The sequence below is a fragment of the Mobula birostris genome, chromosome 18, assembly GCF_030028105.1.
Source record: "Mobula birostris isolate sMobBir1 chromosome 18, sMobBir1.hap1, whole genome shotgun sequence".
NCBI classification, from domain to species: Eukaryota; Metazoa; Chordata; class Chondrichthyes; order Myliobatiformes; family Myliobatidae; genus Mobula; species Mobula birostris.
The window spans coordinates 58,283,765-58,303,147 of NC_092387.1; the positions used below are offsets into that span (position 1 = coordinate 58,283,765).

Below are 19,383 nucleotides of genomic sequence, written 5' to 3' on the forward strand. Positions count from 1 at the left end.
AGCCCACCCTGGAAGCTTTGTCCTTGTCTTGGCAAGAGCACAAACAAAAACAACTCTTTCCATAACTTTTCCCTTTTGGCAGTGGTGCGATATGTAAACAAGAAATTCTCTGTATAGTCAGCGTAGACTGAGACAAACATAAAATTAATATTGCTTTGTGTTGAGGTGATAAATCTTTCCCTGTGGCATGCTTGGCACCAAAACTAATCCACTGGCAAACTCCTACACTCTGACCACACTCTACTACTTCCAGCTCAGAACAGAATCAGAATCAGGTTTAATATCATCGGCATATGTTGTGAAATTTGTTGTCTTTGCTGCAGCAGTACAATGCAATATGTAATAATAGGAAAAAAAACATACGTTACAGTAAATACAGTAACATATATAAATAAATAGTCAAATTAAATAAGTAATGCAAAAATAGAAATAATAAAAATAGTTCATGGGTTTGATGTCCATTCAGAAATCGGATGGCAGCTGTTCCTGAATTGCTGAGGATTCTGCACCTCCTCCCTGATGGTAGCAATTAAAATAAGGCCACCTTCAGGTTACCTTGCCCCATTAAGAGGAATCTTATCGCTGTGGAGTCTGGGACATTGTTGACATATTGAGCTGGGGAGGAAGGACTGTCAGCTCAGTTCATCATGCATTAATGCAGTGTGTGGAGGAGAGAGAACGGGAAGGAAAAGAAGGAAGAGAAGAATGTGGCAGAAAAAGAAAAAAAAGAGAGGGAACATGGAGAAGGAGATGGAGAAACAAGGGAGTCAAAGAAAGAAACAGAACAAGAAAGGCAGAACAGAAGAGAAACTGGCAAACCATAGAGAGAAACAGATAGAGAATTGTGGAAAAACAGAAAGGGAGAAAACATAAAAATAAAGAGCAAAGAAATGCAGAGAAAAAGGACGCGGAAACCATAGAAAGGGGGCAGAGGAGATTTACAAGGATGTTGCCTGGATTGGTGAGCATGCCTTATGAGAATAGGTTGAGGAGTGAACTCGGTCTTTTCTCCTTGGAGCGACGGAGGATGGGAGGTGACTTGATAGAGGCGTATAAGGTAATGAGAGGCATTGATCGTGTGGATAGTCAGAGGCTTTTCCCCAGGGCTGAAATAGCTAGCACAAGAGGGCACAGTTTTAAGGTGCTTGGAAGCAGGTACAGGGGAGATGTCAGGGGTAAGTTTTTACACAGAGAGTGGTGAGTGCGTGGAATGGGCTGCTGGCGGCGGTGGTGGAGGTGGATACGATAGGGTCTTTTAAGAGACTCCTGGATGGCTACATGGAGCTTAGAAAAATAGAGGGCTATGGGTAAAGCCTAGGTAGTTCTAAGGTAGGGACATGTCTGGCACACCTTTGTGTGCAGAAGGGCCTGTATCATGCTGTATGTTTTTCTATGTTTCTATGAAATAAATTGAGAGAGAAAAGAGCAGAAGAAACCGGAGCAGCAATCTAAAACAGTGAGAGAAGTGGGGAGTAAGTCTCTGCCAGAGATGTATGAGTAGGCACTCTCATTTTTACTTTAGGGACACTTCCTTGGTGCAGGAGTTATGTCTGTAGGGCGAAGCTGTGTATCTACTGCTGAGTGCTGATGGACCTCAGCGAAGTGGCCAGTTGTCAGCCTGTCCTACTAATAACAGGTTGTACTGTAGTGTCGGAGACACAAGAGATGGAAGGTGCTGAAATCTGGAGCAACGACTAGGAGGAACTCAACGGATCAAGCAACATTTATGGGGGCGGGGAAAGGAATTCCCCCACAGAGGTGCTAACGCAGGGTTTCAACCCAGACGCTGACAGCTCCTTTCCCCTCACAGATGCTGCTCAACATGCTGAGGTCCACCAGTCTGTTTGCTGCTCCATTGGGGTTAAGATTTTCCAAATCCCAGCCTGCCAATGTGAAGTTACATTCCCAATTTCTACCTACCATCTTTCCTGTCCTTATGATTCAGTGCACTTCCATATTGAATGTATGCGGTGCGAAATGTGTGGCGACGTTTGCGGGCCAACCGCCTAGAACATTCTGAGACTGACGCAAACAATACATTTCACTGTATGCTTGGCTGTACATGTGATAAATAAATGAATCCAGTACTGCTTCAACCTATTGTGCTTCACTTTATCAAATGCTTTTGTGTAGTCGATAAAACTAACAAATCCTTTTACACTTGAATAGCTCATTCTGTTCGTATCCTTAACATCATTATCACATTTCTTGTACCTTTGTCTTTCACAAAACCACATTGTTCTTTACCTATTTCAGCTTGTATCTTACTTTTACTTCTAGCTCTTGTCATTAAAATTATCAGAATTTTCTTAGTGATATAACTCATTAAACTTATGGTTCTATATAATTCACATTCTATTGCTCCAATTTTCTTAGGAAGAGTGATAAATACTGATTTTATTAGTTATTCGAAATATTACAGGAAACTCTAGATCTAGATTTGAAAGACCTCCGCCTGATCAGAAATCTGTACTGGGAACAAACTGCCGCTCTAAGAATAGATGGAGGAAAAAAAGGTTTCTGCCGTGAGTGGTACATGGGTGAGGCCTCACACTTTGTCCGTGCGGTTTAAATAATTAAAATATTTTTTTAAAAAGAATAGATGGAGGAGTGAGTCAGTTTACAAAAATCAAGACAGGTGTTAGACAAGGGTGTGTTCTCTCCCCTGATTTGTTTAATGTTTACAGTGAAACAATATTACAAAAAATAAGAGACATCTTGGGAATCAAAGTTGGCGGTGAAAACATCAATAATTTTAGATACGCACATGACACTGTGTTAATTGCGAGTACGGAGGAAGAACTACATAACTTAATTAATATAGTTGTTGAAGAAAGTGCAAAAATGGGTCTATCTATCAATTGCAAAAAGACAGAATGTCTGGTGCTATCCAAAAAGAAGGAGAATCCTATCTTCAGGCTGAGAATAAACGGGAAGACATAAAACAAGTACAGAACTTTTGCTACTTAGGAAGCTGGGTGACATCAGATGGCAGGTGCGACATGGATATTAAAAGAAGAATAGGGATGTGCTCATGGATACTGGATTTTCTGAGTAACAGACCCCAAAGTGTCAGGATGGGAGAACACACATCATCTACTCTCATCCTGAACACCGGTACACCACAGGGGTGTGTTCTCAGCCCCATCTTCTATTCTCTTTTCACCCATGATTGCTCTACCATTCACTCCACCAACACCATTGTCAAATTTGCTAATGATACCACCCTAATAGGTATCAGGCTGTGATGAGACAGCCTATAGGGAGGAGGTACAGCATTTGACAGAATGGTGTTATCATAATAACCTGGACTTGAACATCACAAAAACCAAGGAGCTGATAGTAGACTTCAGGAAATCAAAGCGTGTCCAGCACTCTGCTCTGCACATATACGGGAAAGAGGTGGAGAGAGTAGGGAGTTTCAAGTTCCTCGGCGTCCACATCTCGGCTGACCTCACCTGGGCTGCCCATATCTCTTATCAGGTGGGGAAGGCCCAACAGAGGCTCTACTTCCTAAGGAAGCTAAAGCACGCTCTCCTCCCTCATCACCTGCTGATCAACTTCTATCAGACAGCTATAGAGAGCCTCCTGACGTATTGCTGTGCAGTGTGGTTTGCCAGCTGCACGGAACAGAACAGGAAGGACTTGCAGCGGGTGGTGAGGGTAGCAGAGCGGGTTATTGGCACAACATTACCCTCCCTCAGAGACATTTATACTGGCAGACTTCAAAAGAAGGCTACTTGTATTTCAAAGGATCCCACTCATCCTGGACGTCACCTGTTTTCCCCTCTACCTTCTGGGAAGAGATACAGAGCATTAAGGACGAAAACAAAGAGACTCCTTAACAGCTTCTACCCACAAGCAGTGAAATGTGTAACACCCCCTTCCCTTCTCCTGCCCCCCTCCTAAGACGGCGGCAGCTAAATGCATCACACTTCCAGGAATGGCAGGTGTACAATAGTCCTACCCCCCCCCCCCCATCCATATATTATTAATTTTGGACTGCACTCCTGAGGTCTTAGAGTTTATTTTATGTATATATTCTTTGTCATACTGCAAAACATTGAGCTGCTAAACTGTGTTTCATTGCTCCACAACAATGACAATAAAGATATTCTTCTTCTAAAGACACCTTTACGAGAATGATGAGTATACTGACCAACACTAAACTAGGCATGACAACCCGCCTCAGAGCACTGAAGTGTTATGTTTATCCAGTTGTGTTATATGGCTCAGAATGTTGGACAATATCTAGTAACATGAGGAAATGAATTGAAGCAGCAGAGATGTGGTTTTTGAGGAGGATGCAAAGAATATCATGGACAAAATGAATATCTAATGAGGATGTCATGAACAGAGCAAGCACAAAAAGAGAAATAATGTATGAGATCATGAAAAGGCAACGTGACTTCATTGGACATGGGATTAGGAAAGAGGAGTTAGAATGCATAGTAATTACGGGAAAGATTGAAGGGAAGAAAGCAAGGGGAAGGCAAAAACAAATGATGATGGAGACAGCAGCCAGAGAACTGGAAATGAATACCAATGAATTGATTCACTTGACCCGAAACAGGAGTGTGTGTGCAGTCAAAGCTCAAACTGGGCACAGCATCTGATGATGATGATGATGACTGCTTCAACATGAAACAAGCCACCAAAGAAGCTAATTCACACATAAAACTTTACAACTTAATCATGGGATGTGGACATATCCAGTCATATCAATGTTTATTATCCATCTTTAATAGTCTCTGCACAGAGGAGTCAATTCAGAGTCAAACTTATCACTTAATCAAATGTTACATATTGACTAGATCAATTAAGATTGGGACACTTCTTTCCCTGAAAAACTTGGCAGATTCACAATCATTGTTACTAATATTAGATCTTGAATTCCAGAATGATTTATTAACCTTAATTTTCCAACACTTGAACTCATTTCTCCAGGTTTTTGGATAGCAGTCACCATGACTGGACTATTCCAGACATGATTAAGTTGGAAAGGTTTATGAGAACGGTGCCAGGACTTGAGGGCGTCAGGTTACTTGGAAAGGTTTGGCAGACTAGGATTTTATTCCTCAGAATGTAGGAGAGTGAAATTATAAAACTTACAAATTCATGGGGCATAAAATGCACCGAGTCTTTTTCCCAGGGTAAGAGAATCCAAAACTAGAGGGCACAGGTTTAAGGTGAGAGGAGAAATATTTAAAAGGGATCTGAGGGGCAACTTCTTCACACAGAGGGTACCGAGTACATGGAATGAGCTGCCAAAACAAGTGATTCAGGCAAGTACAATAATAATATTTAAAAGTATGTTGTTAAGAAGGAATATGGTGTGTTGGCGTCCATTAGCCAGAGGATTTAATTTAAGAGCCATGACGTAATGTTGCAGCTCTATAAAACCCTGGTTAGACCACACTTGGAATATTGTGTTCAGTATTGTCACCTTATTACAGGAAGGATGCAGATGCTTTAGAGAGGGTACAGAGGAGATCTGGCAGGATGCTGCCTGGATTAGAGAACATGTCTTATGAGGATAGGTTGAGTGAACTTGGCTTTTTTCCCTCTTTGGAGTGAAAGAGGATTAGACGTGTACAAGATGATAAAAGGCATAGATCGAATGGATAACCAACATTTTTTCCCCAGGATGGAAATAGCTAATATGAAAGGGCATAATTTTAAGGTGGTTGGAGGAAAGCGTAGTGTTGGGGTGGGGGGGATGTCAGAAGTAGTTTTTTTTTAACACAGAGAGTGGTGAGTATGTGAAATGCCCTGCCAGGGATGGTGGTAGAGGCAGATACATTCCAGACATTTAAGAAACTTTTACATAGGCACATAGATGACGGAAAAATGAAGGGCTATGTCAGATGAACGGGTTAGATTAAACTTAGAGTAGGTGAAAACTTCTGCACAGCATTGTGAGTCAAAGGACCTGCATTGTGCTGCAAAGTTATAAGTTCTACATAAAAGGTTTAGAGAGATATGAACCAATGGAATTAACTTAAGTAGGTGCCTGGGTCAGCATGGATGAGATGGGCCCAAGGGACTATGGCTTCTGTGCTGTAGGGATCTGTGGCTCCAATGGTTAAATGAGGAGATGCATTTGGAAATGAGCAGATGCGAAGCAACAAGGGAGTCATGGAGTCTTACAAAAGGGACAGGTCCTTCAGTCCTTGCTGAATACCTACCACGCACTCACACAAATCCTTCTCTAAACAATTCCAATCCCCTTCCCACATTCCCAACAGCCCCTTCCAGATTCTATCCCCAGCCTCACAGGAGAGACAATGTACGGTGGTCAGTTAACCATTGTGATGTGGGAGGAAACCGGAGGTAACGCACTCTGTCACAGGGAGAACCTGCAAACACCACAAAGACAGCAACAGAGATCATGATCAAACATGGTCGGTGGTGAACAAGGATTCTCTTGTACATTCATCCCTCCCTGCAAGCAACCAAAGTGCTACGCCTGCCCATTCACTTCCTCCCTCACCTCCATTCCGGGCCCCAGACAGTCCTTCCAGGTGAGGCAACACTTCAGCTGCAAATCTGCTAGGGTTGTCCACTGTATCTGGTGCTCCCAATGCAGCCTCCTCTACATTGGTGACACCTGTTGAAAATTTGGGGGATCACAAATTGGGGAGAACATTTTATATTCTGTCTGTATATCCTCCAACCAGATGGCATGAATATTGATTTTTCTTGCTAGGTAAAAAAACCTCTTTCTCTTCTTTTATTCCCCACTTTGTCCTTTTGCCTCTTCTCACCTGCCTATCACCTCCCCTGGGTCCCATCTTTTTCTCCTATGGTCCACCCGCCTCTCCTACCAGATTCTGTTCTCTCCAGCCCTTTACCTTTCCTACTCACCTGGCTTCACCTATCACCTTCTAGCCATCCTCCTTCCCCTCCACCCCTTCCTTTTAATTCGGGCATCTTCTCCTTTCTTTTCCAGTCCTGAAGAATGATCTTGGCCCGAAATCTCAACTGTTTATTGATTTCCATAGATCCTGCCTGACCTGCTGAGTTGCTCCAGCACTTTGTGTGTGTTGCTGGTGGTGTATGCAGTGGGATTCAGACTGATGGGGTCCAATAATTTAGCCACGGTGCTCCTATAGCCCAGTTTGTACCAGATTATGCTATCCTTTACCTCACTGAGAGGATGCGTACCCATGCACAAACTGAGTTTCTACTCCGATGAGGAAACCTGCAGATGTGGAAATCCAAGAAGCACACACAAAAGGGGTCTTGGCCCAAAACATTGACAGTTTATGCATTTCCATAGATGCCGCCTGGCCTGCTGAGTTCCTTCAGCATTTTGTGTGTGTGTTGCCTGGGTTTATACCATCTCTGGATCCACAGGCTTAGTCTACACCCTCCCTTGGTAAAAAAGAAAGAACTGACAGGCTCCCTGGATTTATGAGTTTCCGTATCTTTTTTCCCCTCATTTCCCTTACATAAAAAGGACTATTCAACCTTCCCACAAAAATAATAGTCTGTCATCGGTGCCTTATGCCGTTTTATACACAAAGACACAATATATGGGGTGTTCTTGCACTTTCTGTATTCTCAATGCGCATCCATGTGTTTGAATACCCGTTCAGACCATATACAGACCGATATCCTCTCTGGTACCACATGCCTAATTGGGAAACATAGCATGGTAACCATTTTGAATGTCAGCCCAATGATATTAGGGTCATGGGGCACAGAAATAAGCCCTTTGGCCCATCTAGTCCTTGCTGACCCTGTTAGTCCCAGTGCCCACATTAGGCCTATATCACTCCAAACTCACAGACAAACACCTCCCCGCCACTAATTACATTTACATGGAGTGCTGCCGCAAGAAAGCAGCATCCATCATTAAAGACACCCACCATCCAAGCCATGCCTTCTTCTCACTACCATCAGGCAGGAGGTACAGAAGCTTTAGATCCCACACCACCAGGTTCAGAAACAGTTATTACCCTCCAACCATCAGACCCCTGAACCAGTATGGATAACTTCACCCACCACAACTCTAATTCAATTGGACACTACTTCACTTTTTTTTAATATACTGTATTTCTGTTTTTGTACATTTAAAAAAAATCTATTCAATACACGTAATTGATTTACTTGTTTATTTATTACTATGTTTTATTTTATTTATTATTATTATTTTAATTCTCTCTCTCTGCTAGATTATGTATTGTATCAAACTGCTGCTGCTAAGTTAACAAATTTCACGTCACATGCCGGTGATGATAAACCTGATTCTGATCACTGTCTCACTGTCAGGGACTCTTCGCAACTCATGTTTTCAGTCTTACTGTTTTATTTTTGTCGTCTTTTGCATGTTGGCTGTCAGTCTTTAGTACAGTATTTTTCCTAAATTCTCTTGTATTCTTTATTTTTCCTGTAAATGCCTGCAAGAAAATTAATCTCAAGGTAGTATATGGCAATGCGTATGTACCTTGATAATAAATTTGTCTTGACCTTTGAACTATACCCTAAGTGCAGTTTCACCAACGACTTATTCTTGGTGGAAGATATTTGAACAGTTGCAGAAATACTTGCGCATGTTAATCAGTGAATTAATTTGAGGCAAATCTAAGTAGGATAAAATTAATCTGAGCTACAGTCCTGTTTGATAGACATAGGCCAACATCAATTATAACCTGGTAAGGATTAACTTAATGTCATCAACAATTGAAACAAAAGAAACTTAAAAGCAGGAGTACACATGGAACCTGTTCCTCTCACCTCAGGGATCTAATATTTGCAGGTCTGGACTGAAGAGGAATTGGAATCAAGTGAAGATCTGTATATCAGGGTAGGATTGGGCATGAAAACCTGTTTTGGTTATTTCAGTGAACAAAATGCTTCTTTTGTTCAAGTGAAGTTTTTGTCGTTCCTTCTAAACAAATCAGTGATTGGGAAAATGTCGAAAGAGTGGAACACTGGGAGAGGAAGGCTTTCCACTGAAGTGGAACAAGACAGAGAGAGGGAAAAAAAAGATCTGAGGCCTACCGCAAATCACGACTTGAGCCGCCCCCATGGACTTGGCCACCAGTAGATTCAGAAGCCCAATTGGACCTAAATAAATGAAAAAGGTTTGTGGTTATGATTTGGCGAAGGGAAAATAGGTGTTGCTTGCTGGCGAAGCCACAACTGCTGCATCAGTTCAGCGCTGAGGTGAGTGCAGCCAATCCAGGAGCCCGATGGCAGCAGGGCGACAACTGCCTCAGCACTGAAATGGCTCCATGGCTGTGGACTTATTTTCAGGGACTCTGTAGTTCTTGTTCTGTGTGTTATGTAGTTACTTTTTTTTTATTACTTGCGTGATTTGTTCTTGTTTTGCACCTTATAACCATATAACAATTACAGCACGGAAACAGGCTGTCTCGGCCCTTCTAGTCCATGCCGAACTCTTACTCTCACCTAGTCCCACTGACCTGCACTCAGCCCATAACCCTCCATTCCTTTCCTGTCCATATAGCTATCCAATTTAACTTTAAATGACATCGAACCTGCCTCAACCACTTCTGCTGCAAGCTCGTTCCACAGAGCTACCACTCTCTGAGTAAAGAAGTTCCCCCTCGTGTTACCCCTAAACCTTTGCCCTTTAACTCTCAACTCATGTCCTCTTGTTTGAATCTCCCCCACTCTCAATGGAAAAAGCCTATCCACGTCAACTCTATCTATCCCCTTCATAATTTTAAATACCTCTATCAAGTCCCCCCCTCAACCTTCTACGCTCCGAAGAATAAAGACCCAACTTGTTCAACCTTTCTCTGTAACTTAGGAGATGAAACCCAGGTAACATTCTAGTAAATCTTCTCTGTACTCTCTCAATTTTGTTGACATCTTTCCTATAATTTGGATAATATCCTTGGATGTTTGACAGTCATTGTTGAGTGAGGCTTTTAGTGGGTTCCGTTGTGCTCTTTGTTTTGTAGCTGTCTGCAAGAAGATGAATCTCAGGGTTGTATATGGTAGACATACTTAAATAATAAATGTACTTTGAACTTTGACATTTGATTAGTAATTTTGAACTACCTGTGACCTAACTAGCAGCTGATGGCATGAGTAACGAGAAGCTGGGTTTGCCTACCTGCTCCACAAATCAAGATTTTGCTGCCCATTTTTACCCGTGCCCTTCGGCAGGCGTGGATCGCGACCGAGAGGGGCTCGATGAACGCACCTTCCTCAGAGCTCACAGAGTCAGGGAGTCTGTAATGTCAAACAAAGAAGAGTTACAGAAATCAGCCAACATCTCATGTTCTTATACACTTTTAATCGAGCTGAACATAAACATTATCTTTTTTCTGTGCCTCTCTTCACTGTGTTGTATAAGATATGTCCTGTATTTTGTCTGGATTTACTTGCCTTTGATATTGTTGCAAGCAGGAGTTTCGTTATACCTGTACTTCAGCGTACTTAAGTTTTTGACTTGACTTGGACATATGGAGGATCCAGGAGAAAGACTGTAGATTTTAGAGCATAGTACAGGCCCTTTGGCCCACAATGATGTACCTACCTTTTAATGTATAAAGTCAATCTAACCCTTCCATCCTACATAGCCCTCCATTTTTCAATTATCCATGTGCCCACCTCAGAATCTCATAAATCAAAATCAGAATTAGCATCAGAATTGGGTTTAAAATCACCAGCATATGTTATGAAATTTGTTGACTTTGTGGCAGCAGTAAAATGCAATACATAATAGTAGAAAAAAACTGTGAATTAAAATAAGTATAAATATATATATATATATATATATATATATATATATATATATAAAGTTAACTTAAATAACTAGTGGAATAAAAAAGTAGTAAGGTGTTATTCATGGGTTCAATATGCATTCCAAAATCGGATGGCAGAGGGGAAGAAGTTGTTCCTGAATCGTTGAGTGTGTGCCTTCAGGCTTCTGTTTCTCCTTCCTCATTGTAACAATTAAGGGAAAATCTTTCCTGACAAACCTGTTGGAATTCTTTGAGGAGATTACACATAGGATAGATAAATGTGATGTAGTGGATGTTGTATATTTGGACTTTCAGAAGACCTTTGACAAGGAGCCACACATGAGGCTGCTTACCAAGTTAAGAGCCCATGGTATTACAGGAAAGTTACTAACATGGTTAGTGCATTGGCTGATTGGTAGGAGGCAACGAGTGGGAGTAAAAGGATCCTTTTCTGGTTGCCTGTCAGTGACTAGTGGTGTTCCGTAGGGGTCATTGTTGGGACTGTTTCTTTTTATGCTGTATATCAATGATGTAGATGATGGAATAGGTGGCTCTGTTGCCAAGTTTGCAGATGATACGAAGACTGGTGGAGGGGTAGGTAATGTTGAGGAAACAGGTAGGCTACAGAAGGACTTCATCAGATCAGGAGAATGGGCAAGAGAGTGGCACGTGAAATTCAATGTTGGAAAATGCATGGTGATCCACTTTGCTAGTAGAAATAAATGTGCAAACTATTTTGTAAACGGGGAGAAAATCCAAAAATCCGAGATGCAAAGGGTATTGGGAGTCTTTGTGCAGAACAACCTAAAGATTAACTTGTAGAGGTACATTAACTTGTACAGAGATGTGGAGAAATTTCTTCAGCCAGTGGGTGGTGATTTTGTGGGATTTATTACCACAGGCAGCTGTGGAGGCCAGGTTGTTGGGTGTACTTAAGGCAGAGCTTGATAGGTTCTTGATTGAACATGGCATCAAAGGTTACATGGAGAAGGCCAGGGAGTGGAGCTGAGGAGGGGAGAAAAGGATCAGCCATGATTGATTGGTGGAGCAGACTCAATGGGCGAAATGGCCTAATTCCGCTCCTATGTCTTGCGGTCTAATGAGAACAGGCAAAGGAAGTCCTTAATGGTGGATACCAAATTTTGAAGGCATCGCTCCTTGAAGTCCTTTTGTCCCCTTGACCCCTTTATGCCTCTTGCAGGAAGAAGCAGATCTTGCATTTATTTCACTTTTCTCCAAAACCCATCAGTGATGTTCATAAAAACGAGAAATGTGGAAGGGGTCAGTTGTTCTGGACTCAGCTGAGGAGTTTTGTTTTCTCCAGGACAAATTGGAACTCTCTGACGCCAAGGTTGAGGATGTAAAATACTGGAACAGATTTACAGCTGGCATCCATGGATTCCTGAGCCCTTAGGCCAGTGGTATTGAATAGTTTCCCATACTCCTTGTTATCAAAATTAGAACAAGATAACTCGGGATGCCTTCAAAAGGATGAAATCGATGGATATGATTAAATATTCTTGTTTCAGCTTCCCCTCTGTAATCCAATTCTTAAATGGACATTGAACCCATGAACACCACCTCACTTTTATTATTTGTTTTTGCACTATTTTTAATTTAACTATTTAATACATGTATATATACTTACTGAAATTGATTTACTTATTTATTTTTATTCCTATATTATCATGTATGGTATTGTAGTGTTGCAGCGAAGTTAACAAATTTCACAACATATGCCGGTGATATTAAACCTGATTCTGGTTTAATAAATCAGCAATCACTGACCAGGCTTCAATTCCTGCTGCTGTCCATAAGGAGTGTCTATATTCTCCCTGTGACCAGAGGGGTTCCTTCTGGATGTCCAGGTTTCCTCTCACATTCCAAAGACGTATGAGTGAGGGACAGTAAGTTGTGGGCTTGCTATGTTGCTGTCGGAATCGTGGCCACACTTGAGGGCTGCTCTCAGTGCAGTCCTCGCTGATTTGATTTGTTAGAAACGATGTATTTTACTGTCTTGATGTGAAAAATAAATCTGCTTTTAATCTCTCTCTCTTTAGAAGAACAGTACAAACACAGAGTCTTAGAGTTATACAGCACAGGCCTTTCAACCCAACAGGCCCATGCTGAACAATATGTCCATCTAAGCTAGTCCTGTTTGTCCATGTTTGGCCCCTATCCCTCTAAAATATTCCTGCCCAAATATCTTCAAGATGGCGCCAGAGAACAATGTGACCAATGGCGACATTCTGCCAACAACCCACGAAACTTACTTCTTCTTCCTTCAACTATGATTCTGCTACTAAGCAGCATGCAGCTGAACCTATGGTTCACATTTTGATGGTGTGCTTTTGGGCCAATTGAACGATCTGGTGCTTTGCTGTCTCTGAGGGAATTTGGTGAGGTTTAGAGCGGGGTGCGCAGCCTGGACGCCTGGGAGCATGGAGATGGGGCTCAAGCCCATGATCGACTCCATTGCTTCTCTCCGATCGAGGCGTCAAGCATGATTGAAGTTGGCAAGGGCGAGAGCGGAATACAGGCAGGTGTTCGGTGCTGTCTGCCTGTATTCTGTATACATACTTTGATAATAGATCTTTGAAATGCTGTTAATGCATCCGTAACCCAAAATCAGAATCAAGTTTAATATCACTGGCATATTTCATGAAATTTGGTGTTTTGTGGCAGTAATAATTTTATATATTAAAAATTAAATTAAATACAAAAAGGGAGCAAAAAAGGAAAGAAAAATAGGATGAGGTAGTGTTCATGGGTTCTTTGTCCATTCAGAAATCTGATGGCAGAGGGGAAGAAGCTCTTTCTGATATAATGAGTTTGTGTCTTCAGGCTCCTATATCTCCTCCAATAGCAATGAGAAGAGAGCATGTCCTCTACCTGCCTCAAACACTTTCTCTGGCTGCTTATTCCATATACTGACCACCCTCTAGGAGGGAAAAAAAACTCTCTTCAGGTTCTTTGTCAGATCTTTCCCCTCTCCCTCAAATTCTTGATTCCCCAACCCTGGGAAAAAGACTCCGTGTTTTCATCATTTCTACATTCCTCATTATTTTATACAGGTCTATAAGGTCGCACATCATGTGCCCAAGGGATTGAGCAAATGCTGGAAATCCAGAGAAACAAACACAAAATACTGGGGAAGCTCAACGGTTCAGGCAGCACCTATGGAGGAAATAAGCAGTCGATGTTTTGGGTCAAGACCATTCACCAGGACTCAAATTTGAATGTATTTCTTTGAAATATACAGTAACTCCTGGACAACAGACCAAGATCTGGGAAATCTAATGAGTTAATATCATTCAAAATGATGCATAATACAAGATACTCTGCGAAAACACTGTGTTCACATTTCATTCAGTAAATTCCTGATATCATTCACATGCTAACTCTAATTAGTTATACTGCAATTGGTTAAAGTGTAGCTTCCTCAATGATACCAGATAACCAGATTAATAGTGCAATAAACATTTACAATTATCTTGGCCTGACTTTGACTACGGGTTCTCAGGCACCTGGACATCCTGACTGCTAAGATTGTCATTTGTTTTTTATGAAAAGGTAATTCCCAGTGGTAATATAAGCACACATTCTTATCTTAATTTCACAACAATGCCAACCACAAACTGAGCTATTTGTCACTCACAGATATAGGCCACTGCATAGGGAAAAAGTAAACTACAGAGACGGAGGGGACTTCCGGTTGGAATCTGATCCAGTAAATTATAGAAAGCAGTCTACTTTTCAAATCAAAGTTTAATTATCATTCAATCAAACATGGATACAGCTGATTGAAACAGCATTCCTCTGCAACCAATTTGCAAAATGTACACACCACATTCAAAATAGCAAGCAAAAGAAAACTAGTCATGCAAAAAACACAAATATAGTCCAAGCCCCTGAGCGACATGGCCTGCAAATTGATGGTACAGTTCCAGGCAATCCAGCCCATCATTCCACTGATTGAACACTGGAGGACAGCACAGGCAGGAGAGGCCAGTCCTGAAATGAGCACAGATGCCACACTACACCGCCTCTGGCGTCTCCTCACATGGACAGCAGGCAAGCCCATGGCTTAAGACCTAGTCCTCACTACCACCGAGGCTGCGCAGCTCCCATGCAGCCTGTCTCACCACCAAACAAGGGAAACAGGCTTGTGGCATCTTACATGATCAACGTCCAATGGGGTCTTGCAATTGCAAGAGAATCGTCCAAGGCAATCACTCTCAGTCACACTAATGTGCACCAACTCTGATGCCTTCGAGAAGCAGGCAGCAACATGGTCTGCACCCAGACCCAATCCACTTCCTCCAACATACCCATCAGCTGCTCTGACTAATGAGCAGCTCACTGATGCAGTAGACCTGCAGTACCCGAAGTTCTTGGAGTTATTGTGATCATAAAAAATACACACTTAACAAAGAAAAAAACACTTCTGGTTGGCCCCTAAGTACCAGAAGTTCCCTTTTCTGTTTTTATTCTGTATTTGAGTGATGTAAAGCAATTACCACCAGCAGCTCAATAATTTTTATCATTATTAAACTGGGCTGAAAGAGTTTTGCAACAGAAATAATCAATTTGAAAACTTTGAATGTGATTTTTTTTTAATGCATTTTGGCTAAGTAATTGAGCTTAGGCCAGTGACCAATCAGACACCAGAAGTTTGAAAAGAAGGGATTTCATTCAGGTCCACTGACCAAGTAGAAAAAGGCAGCACCGGATGGCAGCAATGTGACTGAGCTCTGAGCAGCAACCAATCTGCGTTTGGGTTTCATTAGCAAGAAGCAAATTAAAGGAAGGCAGGGGCAAGCACAATGGACAGGTCAGAGTGGCGATCTTGAGGCTTTAGTTCTTCGAGGCTTCAGCAAAGAGAGGCTTCAGACAAGGCGAAGAAAAGAAAATCTCTAGCTTATTTTTTTTCCTTTCCTTCTTTATATCTGCTCGGTTAGGACAGTAGAGATGCCAGACAGGATAGTTGAATGCTCCCCTTGCAGGATGTGGGAAGGCAGGGAGACCTCCCGTGTCCCTGATGACTACAACTGCGAGAAGTGCATCCAGTTGCAGCTTCTAACAATCCACTTTATGGAGTTGGAGCTGGAACTGGATGAACTCTGGATCATTCGAGTGGCTGAAGGGGTGATGGGTAGGACATAGAGAGAAGTAGTTACACCCAAGGTGCAGGACACAGGAAACTGGGTGACAGTCAGGAAAGGGAAAGGGGTTAAAGAGCCAGTGCAGAGTACCCCCGTGGCTATCCCCCTCAACAACAGGTATATCACTTTGGATACTGTTGGTGGGGTTTGACCTAACAGAGGAAGGTCACAGTGGTCGGATCTCTGGCACTGAATCTATCTCTGTGACTCAGAAGGGAAGGGGGGAGAAGATGCACGCTGTGGACATAGGGGATTCATTAGTTAGGGGAACAGACAGGAGGTTCTGTTGGCGAGAACAAGATTCCCGGATGGTATGTCGCCTCCCAAGTTCCAGGGTTTGAGATATCTCGGTTCAAGTCTTCAGCATTCTTAAGTGGGAGGGTGAACAGCCAGAGGCTGTGTAGGTACCAGTGACATGGGTAAGACAAGTGACAAGGTGCTGCATAGGGAGTTCAGGGAATTAGGTGCCAAGTTAAAGAGAAGGACTTCCAGGGTTGTAATCTCAGGATTATTACCCGTGCCACATGCTAGTGAGGCCAGAACTCGGAAGATTATACAATGGCTAAGGAGTTGGTGTAGGAGGGAGGGCGTTAGAGTTTTGGATCATTGGGTTCTCGTTCAGGGAAGGTGGGACCTGCACAGAAGGGACGGTTTGCACCTGAAGTGGACGGGGACTAATATCCTAGTGGGAAGGTTTGCTAATGCTGCATGGTGAGGTTTAAACTAGAGTTGCAGGGGGATGTAACCAGAGTGCCAGAACAGTTAGTGGAGAGGTTGTGGAGGCAGATGTTGGTAAGACCTCAGACAAAGTCAGGAATCAAAAGGTTGAGCATGGTGCAACTAGTGTTCTGAGCTGCATGTATTTCATTGCAAGAAGTATTGTAGAAAAGGCAGATGAGCTCAGGGCATGGATCAACACCTGGAATTATGATGTTGTAGCCATTAGTGAGACTTGGTTGCAGGAGGGGCAGGACTGGGGTTTTGTTGTTTTAGATGTGACAGAGTGGGATGGAAAATGTCACAGCAGAGCTCAGACAGGACAGACTGCAGAACTTGACTAGAGACGTATTATGAGTGGAATTGTGAAACAAGAAAGTATGACCACATTAGTAAGGCTATATTACAGACCACCCAACAGTCCTAGGATCTTAGAGGAACAAATATGTAAAGAGATCATAGACTGTTTCAAGAAACATAAGGTTGTTATAGTAAGTGATTATAACTTTTTACTTATTGACTGGGAATCTCATACTGTAAAAGGACTAGATGGGATAGAGTTTGCCAAATGTGTTCCGGAAAGTTTCCTTCATCAGTAAGTGGAAATCCTAATGAGAGAGCTTTCAATATTGGATCTGCGATTAGGAAATGAGACAGGGCAGGTGACAGAAGTTTGTGTAGGGGAACACTCTGCATCTAGTGATCACAATGCCATTAGTTTCAAATATGCAAAACCATAGGTCCAGTCCACGAGTTGAGGTTCTGAAATGGAGGAAGGCCATTTTCGATGGTATCAGAAATGATTTGGCAAGTGTGGTATGAGGTGCAAATGGAGAACAAGAAATGAAAGAGAACACTTAAAGAAAGAAATGAGGAATGCTAAAAGAAGCTGCTCTCACAGACAAGGTGACGGAGAATCCTAAGGTATTCTGCAGCTCTGTTCAGAGCAAAAGGATTGCAAGGGTCAAAATTGGTTCTCTGGAAGACCAGAATGGTAATCCATGTGTGGTAGATCTTAAATACATTCTTTGCATCTTTATTTACTCCAGAGATGGTTACAGAGTCTATAGAAGTGAGGAAAAGTGACATCAACTTCATGGACCCTGGACAGATTACAGAGGAGGAGGCATTTTCTATCCTGAGGTAAATCCGAATGGATAAATCCCCAGGGCATGAAAAGGTGTTCCCTTAGACCCTATTGGAGGCAAGTGCAGAAATTGCTGGCGCCCTAGAATTTAAAACATCCTTAGTGACAGGAGAGGTACCAGAGGATTGGAAGATAGCCAATGTTGTTCCGCTGTTTGAAAAAGGCGGAAAAAGAAATTAGGAAATTATAGGCCATTGAGTCTAACATCAGTTGTGGGAAAGTTTTTGGAAGGTTTTCTTAGGGACCGAATATTTGGATAGACACGGACTGATTAAGTATAGTCAGCATGGGTTTGTGAGTGGTAGGTCATGTTTAACCAATCTTATAAGATGTTTTGATAAAGGAACCAGGAAAGTGGATGAAGGCAAGGCAGTGGATGTTGTCTACATGGACTTTTGTAATCACTTGACAAGGTCCCACCTGGGAGGCTGGTCAAAAAGGTTCAATCACTCGGAATTCGGGATGAGGAAGTAAGTTGGCTTTGTGGGAGAAGCCAGAGAGTGCTAGTTGAGGGTCTAAGACTGGCGTCCTGTCGCACTCACCTCAATAATAAGTAAATGCTTTGAGAGGCTGGTCAAGGACTACATCTGCAGCATGCTACCACCCACACTGGACCCCCTATGATTCGCCTAGCGATACAACGTAATAGCCACAGCTCTACATACTGTCCTTACACATCTGGAGAAGAAGAATGCTTCAGTGAGAATGCTGTTCTTGGACTACAGTTCAGCATTCAACACCATAATTCCCTCCAGGCTCAACAAGAAGCTCAGAGAACTCAGCCTTCACCCTGCCTTGTGTAGCTGGATCCTGGACTTCCTGTCAGATCGCCGGCAGGTGGTAAGAGTGGGCTCCCTCACCTCTGCCCCTCTGACCCTCAACACAGGTGCCCCTCAGGGCTGTGAACTAAACCCCCTCCTTTACTCTCTGTATATCCATGACTGTGTCACCACCCACAGCTCCAATCTGTTGATTAAATTTGCTGACAACACTACACTGATTGGCCTAATCACAAATAGTAATGAAGTAGTCTACAGAGAAGGAGTCATCACCCTGACACAGTGGTGTCAAGAAAACAACCTCTCCCTCAATGTTGCAAAGACAAAGGAACTGGTTATGGACTACAGGAGGAATGGAGACAAGTAGCCCCTATTGACATCAATGGATCTGGGGTTGAGAGGGTGAACAGTTTTAAGTTCTTTGGCATAAACATCACCAAGCTTCTCACGTCGTCTGTACATACCAGCTTTGTGGTGAAAAAGGCACAGCAGTGCCTCTTTCACCTCAGACAGTTGAAGAAATTTGGTATGTGCCCCCATATCCTAAGAACTTCCTATAGGGGCACAATTGAGAGCATCCTGACTGACTGCATTACTGCCTGGGATGGGAACTATACTTCCCTCAATCGCAGGACTCTGCAGAGAGTGGTGCAGACAGCCTAGCTAGCGCACCTGTAGATGTGAACTTCCCACTATTCAGGACACTTACAAACACAGGTGTGTAAAAAGGGCCTGAAGGATCATTGGGGACCAGAGTCATCCCAACCACATGCTGTTCCAGCTGCTTCCATCCAGGAAACGAAATCATAGCATAAAAGCCAGGACCAGCAGGCTCTGGGACAACTTCT

At 42.7% G+C, this 19,383-nt stretch overlaps 1 protein-coding gene across 1 annotated transcript in view; it reads right to left on the bottom strand.

Annotated features, from left to right (window-relative positions):
• Positions 1-19,383, bottom strand: part of LOC140211857 (sorbitol dehydrogenase-like) — a 54,395-nt gene that overhangs the window by 15,520 nt on the left and 19,492 nt on the right. The window contains exons 5-6 of the mRNA XM_072282034.1: positions 10,094-10,212; positions 9,010-9,075 (exon numbers count right to left, since the gene is read on the bottom strand). Of these exons, the coding sequence (XP_072138135.1) occupies positions 9,010-9,075; positions 10,094-10,212 (185 nt within the window). The remainder of the gene's footprint in view (positions 1-9,009; positions 9,076-10,093; positions 10,213-19,383) is intronic.